Source organism: Engraulis encrasicolus, chromosome 3, assembly GCF_034702125.1.
Source record: "Engraulis encrasicolus isolate BLACKSEA-1 chromosome 3, IST_EnEncr_1.0, whole genome shotgun sequence".
Lineage (NCBI taxonomy): Eukaryota > Metazoa > Chordata > Actinopteri > Clupeiformes > Engraulidae > Engraulis > Engraulis encrasicolus.
The window spans coordinates 42,777,455-42,788,791 of record NC_085859.1 but is presented as its reverse complement, the minus strand read 5'-3'; the positions used below and the strand labels follow the sequence as shown (position 1 = coordinate 42,788,791).

At 43.0% G+C, this 11,337-nt stretch overlaps 1 protein-coding gene across 1 annotated transcript; it reads right to left on the bottom strand.

The window, feature by feature from the left end:
- Positions 1 to 1,918: 1,918 nt before the first annotated feature.
- LOC134446164 (H-2 class II histocompatibility antigen, A-U alpha chain-like) lies at positions 1,919 to 10,459 on the bottom strand. The gene is made up of 4 exons (XM_063195469.1): positions 10,363 to 10,459; positions 9,657 to 9,905; positions 3,961 to 4,245; positions 1,919 to 2,165 (listed from the first exon to the last, which is right to left on the bottom strand). The coding sequence occupies exons 1-4, from the start codon at positions 10,418 to 10,420 to the stop codon at positions 2,041 to 2,043; spliced, it is 717 nt and encodes a 238-aa protein (XP_063051539.1). The 5' UTR covers positions 10,421 to 10,459; the 3' UTR covers positions 1,919 to 2,040.
- Between the last annotated feature and the right edge of the window lie 878 nt (positions 10,460 to 11,337).

Here is an 11,337-nt window from a genome sequence, read left to right as displayed (position 1 = left end):
CTGTTGGTTATGTCTACGAGAGTTCTGCATGTGTTCCCTCGCAGAACAACAGTTAAGGCCGTGGCAAAAGGCTACTCTTATTTAAAAAAAGAATGCAAACGAAAATATGTTGTAGCCTACCACACATACGTAGGAGCCCTATCTCATTCATTTCGTGAAGTATTCACGAAAAAAATAACTTTAATTTTCGTGGTGCATTCACGTTATTGCCCGTTTTTCGTGGTTGGGCAACGAAACGCTGCCTATTCATTTGAATTGCCCCACTGCTGCTATGGTTATCCAAGCGTCTGCAGGGGACGCTTACACTCGGGACTCACTAATTTGACGCCCTTTCGGTACTTACGCCTTATGTCCCCTAAACCTAAACCTAACCTTAACCCTACTGAACCCTAAACCTAACCCTAACCCTAACCTTGACCCTAAACCTAACCCTAAATTGCTTGTTTGAAATGTTTGATTACCATGTGACAGTACCGAAAGGGCATCAAACTAGTGGGTCGCTAGGCAGCAGTCGGGCAATTCAAATGAATAGGCAGCGTTTCGTTGCCCAACCACGAAAAACGGGCAATAACGTGAATGCACCACGAAATGAAAGAGATACGGTTGTACGTAGATACCCATGTCTTAATGTTGACTGGCCTGGGCACACGCTTATGAAGTTGCCCCTCCTTGCTTGATATGCACGGATAAGATGGAAAGCCCTGGCTGCGCAGATATTGTTTAGTGGTTATAAAAACATATTTGCCATAACGTTTTTGGGCATAACTTAGTGGCATACACCAGTGTTTCCCAACCAGGGGTACGTGTACCACTAGGGGTACGCGAGCACACTGCAGGGGGTACTTGGAAAAATGAAATTTTAACAAATATATGGAGCTTAGTTACATTGGGATGGAGAAAGCGATATAGACCTTGACTTAGGGGGTACTCATGGCACAAAGAAAAAGGCTTGGGGGTACGCAGGACAAAAAAGGTTGGGAAACACTGGCATACACTACACTCGGTGCATTGATTAGTCAGAGCAAACAGCAAAAATGCTGGTGGGGACGTGACATCTGTTCTGTTGGTTATGGCAGAGTTCCGCATGTGTGCGCCTGTCCTTCCCTCTCAGAACCCGACAGTTGCTTACACTTAATTTTGAGCACGAAAACAGCAATATCAGTCGCTGTTGGCGATGTGAGATAAATAGCCGACACTTACATGCGGCGCTGTAGGTTACCGCGGTGAGGTTTATTGCACTCTCCGTAATTTTACCAAAGGAAAAAAGTGTCCACATCCAGAAAACAAGTCTTAAGTTGCAATATTAGATCTTTCAAATCTTGCGATGCGAGAATCGGTAGGGGCTTCTGGCTACACTAAATTTAGGTCTACACATTTTGTCAGAGCTTGCACATTAATGGCAATTCATCCGATCATCATTTAAATACCCATAAAAGTCCTCAACAAAGTTTCAGAAGTTTAAAAAAAGTTTTCAATGAATTGTGATGAAGGCTTACCGCAGAGATACACCAGCGGCGACGCGATTCAAGCGACAGAGTGTAGCAGCAAGCGATACGAGCGATTGAGGAGACAAGAGTAGGTCCGTACAGGCAGAAGGCAAAGCATTCAAGCATTCCCATTGGCTGTGGTCACTGACCTCTTTACAGTCATTGGCTGTCGCGGCTTGTCGCCGAACCGCGTCATAGAAAGTTGAAAAGATTTCAACTTCAAATTGTCGCGCTCGTCGCGCAAATCGCTCTAGTCTCCAGAATCGCTTTTGTCTCTCGACTCAATACAAAGTCAATTACTTCCGTCGCTCGACTCGCTCAGATCGCCGCTGGTGTATCTCTGCGGTTATTCCTTCAAGGCAAGACTATTTCCAATGTCAGATATTTCAAATGTTGCCTACTGTCAATTACACAACAGTACTGATGCTGAATTCACTTTTCATTCTGCATATGATTAAGTAATAGGGTTAGAAATCTTGTAGACTTTTATTGTGCCTTCAAAATATGTTTGTATAAACCTTAATTCATGCACAGTAATGAGACAAATAAACTTTCAGTTGCACTGGTTTCCCTTGACAAGGAAGAATGTTCCGGTAGCCACTCCCAGCAGTCCCAGGGTCAGACCCACTCCACAGAACACGGACGGACCCACACTGGCCTCTGGAGGAACCTCAACCTCTAGGGAGAAAGGATTGAACAGAGACAGACCTGGGTTGTGTTTCCCAAAAACCCTTAGGTAGTACTTAATCCTAAGTAGTACTTAAGCAAGAGGCCTAGGCAATATACCACATCACTAAAAGTTTATGCATACCATCATTGTAAAGGTCTACATACAATATTTTTTTCTTGCATATGGAAATAAAATGGTTGCGCCAAGTGCATGTGCAAGGTAAAATAACGAATGTATAAACGATTAATAATGATGTGAGACCCATTCTGATATATTGCCTCGGTGGCCCCTCATACTTAAGTACTACAGTACTTAGGCTTAAGTACTACTTAAGAGTTTTTGGGAAATGCTGCCCTGATTATTATTCACTCACTCCCACAGTTTCCTTAAGCCGACCATACACTGTGCGACTTTTACTCTGATTTTACGCTCGCACGACTTTTTAAGAATGGGGCCAATTTCTTGCTCAATAGTAGGTCAATTGTGAGCAATGTTGCCATAACTACTTTGACGGTACATGCACACCAACGGCGCGGACGTCCACAGAACGTGTCTGTTATCAGTCCAAAACGGTTTGAATGCATGAAAACAAATCATGCCTTGCACACAGGAACGCGGTAGGTACGCGGTGTAAGAGCAGCGCATGTCCGCCCTGACCGGACATGTCCGCGTTGCTCCTTGAAAATAGAACTCAAGTCTATTTTCCTGCACGGACGTCCGCGTTCAATGCGCGGCTCCCATTGAAAATGAATGGCTGCTGCCCGCGGATAGAATGTGGACGTTGACTGTGCAGTTTGAAAGGCAGCCCGTGAACCTCTCGCTCGGACTCTTGGACACTGCTCACGGTGACGTTAAGGAAACGTGCCGTCCCTGTTTGCATGTACCGTGAAACAGTAATCAGACTACTGACTACGTCTTTAAAAAGTTACTTAGTTAAGTTACTGGCTACTTGTTTTTAAAAGTAACTTAACTAGATTACTTTTAGTTACTTTCAACAGAGGCTGATCCCCTGCCCCTTTAACATGAAAATGACTACCAATTCTGCCAATAGGCCGACTCACCTTATTGACATGTATTTTAACCGTCACATCAAAAATGAGTGGTTATTTGACTTAAATGTTGCCTTTGTATCAGCTCAAACCAGTCTGGCCATTTTCCTCTGACCGCTGCCATCAACAAGGCATTTTTGCCCACAGAATCGCTGCTCACTGCATTTTTTTTCTTTTTCGTACCATTCTTTGTAAACCCTAGAGATGGTTGTGTGTGAAAATCCCAGTAGATCAGTATTTTCTGAAATACTCAAATCAAGCCCTTTCGGCTTGACAGCCATGCCATGTTCAAAGTCATTTAAATAACCTTTCTTCCTCATTATGATGCTCGGTTTGAACTGCATCAGATCATCTCGACCATGTCTACATGCACAAATGCATTGAGTTGCCACCATGTGATTGGCTGATCAGAAATTTGCCTCAATGTGCAGTTGTAACAGGTGTTCCTAATGTAGTGGCCGGTGAGTGTACGTTTCTACTGTGTCAAGCTGAGTATAGAGTTTTACCTTGTGTATATTAGTGTTCAAATGGCTCTAAAAATGTTTATTGTAGTGACTGTCTGTGTGTGCATCTGACGACAAAATTAGCTTTTTAGAAGAGAGTATATCATTTTTTAGGGATAGTGAGGAGTTTTGCCCGTTGTGTGTAGAGTTTTGAGAATTCGAGAACTGATTCCGAAAATTGTGTGTAAGCAATCGAGAAAAACTGTAAAAGTGCAATACAGTAACAACTCGAACAGAGGGAGTGTTTTTACCGAACTCTCTGGTCAGTGGCCTGTCCAGTGCTGAGTGCTCCACAGTGCAGGTGTAGATGTCGCCCTCCTCTGGAGTGAACTGCAGGGTGAAGAACTGAGTGAAGGAACCATCCTGACCATTCATGCGAAGCTGGCTGTTCCTCGTCTCCATGGTCACATTCTTATTGTTCCTGGTCCAGGTCACGTTGATGTGGGGAGGGTAGAACCCAGTGACCAGACAGATGAGGGTGTTGGCAGTGCCCAGCGTCACGTCATTTCTGGGGTAGATGGAGCTCATTGGGGGAGCTGAGGAGGTGGAGGATGAGGGTAAGGACATGACAACATGGCATTATAGTGCAAACAAAAAACACACTGATTTATCATCTACACAAGTGACATGCAGTTTAAAGGGGCTCTATGTAGGATTAAAAATTGGATTACTGTCCCGAGTCAGCCGATGCTTATTTGAGTCATTAGTAACGATGACTCTCGCGACCACTTCCACCGTCCGCTGTCAGAAAACCCCAAATGTACGTTTTGTGAGAGCGGTCTGCTCGTCCGCCGTGGGAAACACTTCTCATACGAAAAATCACTTTACATACCGTATTCAGATTTGTATCAACTGCTGGCATTCCGTGATGAAAAACATTCTCACAGCGAGTTTATTTAAACAGCATTTTTTTTACTGTAGATTTTGAGAAAGGCATGCCACGGGCACCGCGCTAACCACGCCATCCTACATTGTGCCCCTTTAAATAAATACATCCCTTTCATGAATATTGTTCCAAACGCCCATACACCTATGTGTATGTATGGATATGTACATGTTCTCGTGTTCTGAATCCCTTGTCTGCTATTCATTTTCTATTACAATGCCCTGTGTTCACAGGTCGGTTTCGATGCGCATTTTCGATCAGCTGTAAAAGCAANGATGTATCACCATTATTTTTTCTCATGTCTTGACTACCATTTAGGCTTCCTTTCCTTATGTAAATATTGGTTTTAATGTTTTTGTAAAGGGTTTAAGGTTCATGTTTTATAGGCATTGCCTGACCTGATGCCACACAGAGGCGAAATGTGTTGTTCGCTCTGAATAAACGAGCTAAAAAGTCAAATAAGTGTGCGGTACAATTCTTTCTTTTGAAGACTCCATGATGTAAATGTGCACTCGCTCTCAATCGCGGACACTACCTGAAATGTTCATTAGATATTGTCGTGTCTGTTACTTTCTTGTATGCGTTTTGTCTTCGGATGTTTGTTAGCTATCCTTGCTAGGTTTCGTGTGAGAGTTGACTAGCTTGATTCCCTCTTGAATGCATACAGTTTACTCACAGTCTCCGAGGCATGGAAATGACACGACATGAATCCGAGATGAAGTTCAACCGTTTATGTTGTTGTTGTTGTACACACAGACTGCATTTAACACCTAGCTCCAACGAGGAATTATCCGTCTCGTCAGGGCCAATGGTGTATCCCAGTGTTTCCCAACCAGTGGTACGTGTACCACTAGGGGTACGCGAGCACACTGCAGGGGGTACTTGGAAAAATATTATTATAACAAATGTATGGAGCAGCCAGATCAGGACAGAGAAAATGATATAGAACATGAATTAGGGGGTACTCATGGCACAAGTAAGAGGCTTAGGGGGTACGCAAGACAAAAAAGGTTAGGAAACACTGGTGTATCCTATGCAGCTTATCAAACAACTGAAACACTTGGGTACAGACAACCAATATTAACCATCAATCCCAACTGCCCTCTAGTGGCCAAACTTAACATTACACTGACTTCACATTAATGCTCATGTAAGCCCCATAAATGAACTATAGAAATCACTACAATATTAAGGCTGTAACGATACTGCACCGAACCGAGGGATCGCGGTATGCAGACCCACGAACCCCTATCGCGAACATTTCCTCACAGAACCGCGATGCGCCCTTTCAAAGTTGTTACATCAGTCTAGAAAACACCAGGCTATATGCAGGAAAGAGTTCGCTATACGCTTTAAAAGAAAAAGTAGAAAAAGGGCGCACACGTGTGAGAAACACCTCCCTTCTCTATACCAGTGGTTCCCAACCTATGGGTCGGGACCCCCCTTATGGGTCGCCAAAGATCCACAGGGGGTCGCGGAGCCCTCCTGATTTTAAGGGGTTTCGTTTTAAATATATATAGCCCATGTTGAATAAAAGACAAAGCATTTAACTAATAAATGCATAGACGCAACAAATTGTAAGTGCTACATTAAACATTTATTCTATATTTGACCAAAGACGAATTGAGGAATAAAATAACTAAAATAAGTTTTTGCAGGAAACGGAGGGCATCTTGTGACTCGTGCGGGCGCTCGCGTGGTTGGGTCACCAAAGCTTACAATAGTAAAAACATGGGTCCCTTAAGAAAAAGGTTGGGAACCACTGCTCTAACCCCTTTCTCTTATAAAATGCTGAGTCCAACCAGCACGTGCATGTGTTGTTATTCATTGCCTGAGCAACCTCCGCGAGACGAAAAACTTGAGCAAACATCGGAAGCCGGAAGGTGAAGCAAAGAAATGAACAGACCAAGAAGGCTTTTACAAACGTGTCAAGATTTTTTAATTTATGCATGCGCGATGTGTGGTGAATTAACGTTGGAGCAGAGACGGAGAGAGAGAGAGAGAGCGCGAGATGCTCCGCCTGCCCAAATTCATAAAGCAACGTGAAATCGCTAGTAAGGGAGGTGCCAGAAGTCGGACGAACGTTGAGGTCGATAGGCAGGATATTAGGCAGCATTATTTTCTTCCCAGGCATGAATATGTTACAAGTGATTGATGCGCCGATGTGTGGCAAGTGGAGATTGATGGAGCGGAGCAGAGAGAGAGAGATCGCAATGCTCCGCCTTCCCAAATTCATAACCAGCCTGAAATCGCTAGTAAGGGTTGGACAAGCGTTGAGGTTGATAAGCAGGATAGTCTATTAGGCGGCAGCATTATTTTTTCCCCGCATTAATATGTTACTAGAGATTGTAAAATTACCGTCTGCTTTGGGAAAACGTGCTCCACTTCAGCCTTTGCATTCATTCTCTCTCTTGACAAAATGTCAAAAGGACAACATAGCAGTGAGAAGGTTCATTTCGAGTTTTGACTGTAGCCTACATGTTTTGGGCGTACGCTGCTGCACGATGAAAAAGTCAAGAAAATATTAAACATCAAAATTAAGCGTTGCTTTAATGGTTAAGTAGGCTTAACCTAATCATATTTCATACATGTTTCCTGACGACATATGACCAGTGTCGTTTTCAGGCAATGTCTGGATATTAATGTTTGTTTGATAAAGTGAGACAGTTGATTTGTTAATAGGCCATTTATTGGCACCCAGATCTTTCTCTCTGTGTCTCTGGTTCTCTCACACGATCAACATCTCGGCATTTGATCTAAGCCTATTAATAATTAGCCCATTTTTCCATGGTGAACTATAGGCCTAATATCCCTTTTTTCACTGTCTTGTGTTTTGATGTCAACACCTGGGGAACAGGTTGCTGTGGTAGCCTTCTACCTGCTACATCATTTAGTAGACCTACAAAATTAATGTAAGCAGATAAATCCAAATATATATATATATTATTTTATTGTTTTTTATATTATTTTATCGTATCGAACCATGGGTCACATATCGTGATACAAACCGAATCTTGTGTTGGGTGTATCGTTACAGCCCTATTAGATATGATCTATATTATATAGACTACTGTAGTGCTCTCTTCTCTGGCCTGCCAAAAAAGTTAATTGACAAATTGCAACTCATTCAAAATTCTGCGGCAAGAATCCTAACAAGAAACAGAAGGAGAGAGCACATCACTCCTGTCTTGGCAGACCTGCACTTGTTGCCAGTCTCATACAGAATTGACTGTAAGATTCTGCTGACAGTATTTAAAGCATTAAATGGACTTGCCCCCAGTTACATCTCTGACATGCTCTCTTTTTATGCCCCTGCTCGAGCTCTCAGGTCCATTGATGCCAAGCTGCTAAGGACTCTCCACCCCCGCAAAAGAAGATTGGCGCCGCCGCGTTCGTTTGCTATGCGCCCAAGAGATGGATGCCCTCCCCATCGAGATCCGATCAGCCAGCTCCGTCGACTCCTTCAAGAAGCAGCTGAAGACCCACCTTTTCACCCTTGCCAACTCCTAGCTGCCAAGGCGTCCCAGCTGCCGCAGCGTCCTTACTGTTCACAACCAGCCCTGGCAGGGTGGCCGATGGTCTCTGCCTCAGGTTTCTTCCTGGCTATAAAGGTTTTTTCTCAAACCTCATTGAGCTTTCCCCCCTACAAACTATGAATCAAGTGAAAAGGGAGTTTTTCCTCACCCCTGATGCCACCAGGGGCCACATCTGAGCGCCCAAATTCAGTGTGACTATCTATGACTTATGCTGGACCCAGCCACTATGGACCTTACGCCTCTAAGAATCCTGGTCCCAACCTACGTGGACCTTATGACTCTCCAATCTCTATCTATCTCTTCTTCCTCTGCCTTCTTACTGTTTCTACCTCTCCTCTCTACCTCTCCTTTTAAATCCATCTCTAACGATGATGTTTTTTTCCAATTTGTTAAGCACTTAGAGTTGCATGCCTTGTATGATACAGTGCTATACAAATGCAATTATTATAATTATTATATTTGGTCACAAGGGTCCGTGGTGGATAGCCTACTCTCGTCCCGAGGCCCTTGACCACTGGTTTCTCCTGTGCTTTCGAGATCCGCGCTCTGAGACAGATCCAAGCGCAAGTGCCACCTCCAGGCATTGATCACACAGCAATCCTTTTCACCACTTCGTAAAGTGTTTAGGGTGATTAATGTCGCTTGAAATTAGTGCTTTAGGTAACACGTAGCCTATCAGAGAGAGCGAAACAACAAGTTGTGTGTGAGTCTGTGGAGAGAGTGAGAGGTGTCGGTTCTGAAAGGGGGGTAGAAAGGGGCTCTCTGTTGACCGAGTCAGGAATGGTTATTTTTTGCAGTTATGTTAACAGTTCCCCCACGAATCCCGAGCATCATCAGAGACTCCGAGTTTGGGAACTGTGCTGATGTCACAAGTCAGTGTCTGACCCGTTTTTCGCTTGCAACATTGCATCAAAACAGACAGATGTCTTATTTTTTTCCCACAGTGGATTTTTGCTTTTTGGTGTGCACAGAGTAATAGGAATACATGCGTTTGTTAATTTGCGTATTTTGCTGTGAATATCCGTGTGGAATTTCCACACCAGTGTGGACATTTCATTTTTAGATCCGTCTCCGCTGCAAAAGGTCTTTAAAAAATGACAAAGTTGAACTAACTGTTCAACTTGCACCTCCTGCACTTCCTTTAGGAAAACAGCTTACCTGGACTGCCTCTGCATCCTTAGCAGTTACACATGAGGGTGCATTCAAACCATCATACAATATCATGTCTTCATCCTTGGCTCACTTTATCTTCAGAAGTGCATTTGCGCTGACTGACAGTGTGAAAATGTTTTTCTGACTTTTCGCTTTCGGCATGTCAGCTTGGTGCCTTAGGTGCTGCCTTAGGTCCACCCCCTTGTAGGAAGCACGGTTGTGGAATGGAAAACCCAACCAGACTGGTTTAACAGCTCCACTAAAAATCAGATTGTTGTTTAATGTTTAGCCTCCCAATTACACTATGTTAGTATTTGTCCATGTTAGTGTGGCTGTTCAAAGGAGATTAAGCAGTGATGTGAATCTGACTCACCCTGTGGCTCTGCTGGGTTTTTGTAAGCCCGTATGGCAATGTCCAGGTTCGATTTACAGGCTTGCATCTGTGCAACTGCATTCTCATATGCACCCTCCTCATACTGATATGGATCAGCAAACTCAGGCATGGTCATCACATACTGTTTAGCCTCCCAGTCAGCATGGGCCATCTCTTCCCCATCCAGGACATACATGTCCTCTCCATCTGAGTCAGAGCAGCCAGTCAAGCCGATGTCCACATGCACAACTGAAAAACACAACAGACATACAGTACAGTATACCATGTCAGTGAGGGCAATATCTTGGAGTACATGTGTAATTGTATTTCACAACACAAGCATATCAAACTTTTCAACAAGTATTTTCAAACTTTTCAAACACAGTATTACCCCTTAAAGATTGTAGGTTAATATGACATTTGGGCTCCATTGTCGACATTGCTGACATTATTTTGCATTAGCTACAAATGGACAGCATGTAGACTTGTTATACAGTGACTCAGTGATTTATCTAAATAACTACTGTGCACAGTAACCACAGATTCAAACCATAATGACACATACAGTATTTTTAAGATTAAATCTTGAAATGTTTCAGTTTCTGAAACACTGAGTAAATTCTTTCTCTGTATGTTTGACCAACCAAAAACTGGGTAAACTTTCTTTGTTTTTTGTTTTGTTTTTACGAATAGTTGGTTTACTCACTCTTGGCCTGTGTGTGGTTAATTCCAATAAGGATAAGACAGATCACTGATACAACCATGTTGACAGGACCTCATAGGAACTCAGTGTTAGAGAGAGTGAGAGCACAACAGCAAAAAAACCTCTATACGGGCAGCACACTGCTGAGAGCCAATCAGTTCCTCTCTGACATAATTTATCACTAGCAGAACAGGCACTACAGTCAGCGCTTGTTTTCATGTCATTAAAGGTGCACTGTGTAATATTATTAGTACCAGTTCATTTCCAGAATTCATGCTGTCAATTCACAAATGTTACCTTTTCCATGAATAGTTACCTCCACCATGAAATTCTAAGTATTCATTATAACTGGAAAAATTGCTTTTTTCATACATGAAAATGTGAGTTTTCTCCATGGCCGGTTCAATACATCTACAAAAATATTTGTTTTTACTATATTCTCACATAATTGCAATTACTGCAGGGATAGTTGCCCTTCGGTCGACAAAGCCAAGTGTCTTTTCTCTCAGCAGGAAGCTAACTCCTCACAAGTTTATCTTTAATTGTGGGGGCCCTTCTGAAACTGATTCCTGGTGGCTCTGTGAATATTTCTCTCAGGGTGGGGAGTCACATACTACGGAGCCCTTAACACATTCACTACCAAGTCACGTAAAAATATGTTAAGCCTCCCATGCATTGGCTCCCAAACCGTAAAATTACGTTTTTACGTTTTTTTTATTGGATTCTGAATCTACACATTCTAATGCACATTCTTCATTTTTGTAATAATGTGATGAACAGAACTGACATAGATCATGAAAACACCTACAAAGTCAAAACTCCTACAAAGTCAGGATCTGGATATTTCATCATCTGTGCATTTTATTACACACAGTATTTGAGTTTTATTATAGCGAGTCAAACCACTTCCTGATCACGTCACGTCTCCATTTACTTCCTGGGCTGGAGAATCAAAACATACTTGCCTTGCTAGCTATC

Bases quoted from the DNA above. Each gene is read 5' to 3' on its own strand.
- LOC134446164 (XM_063195469.1), bottom strand. From the start codon at position 10,420: ATGGTTGTATCAGTGATCTGTCTTATCCTTATTGGAATTAACCACACA. The intron at 4,246-9,656 runs GTGAGTCAGATT...CCACCTCCTCAG, and splicing joins AAACCCAGCAGAGCCACAGG to CTCCCCCAATGAGCTCCATC. The intron at 2,166-3,960 runs GTAAAAACACTC...CTTTCTCCCTAG, and splicing joins GCCACTGACCAGAGAGTTCG to AGGTTGAGGTTCCTCCAGAG.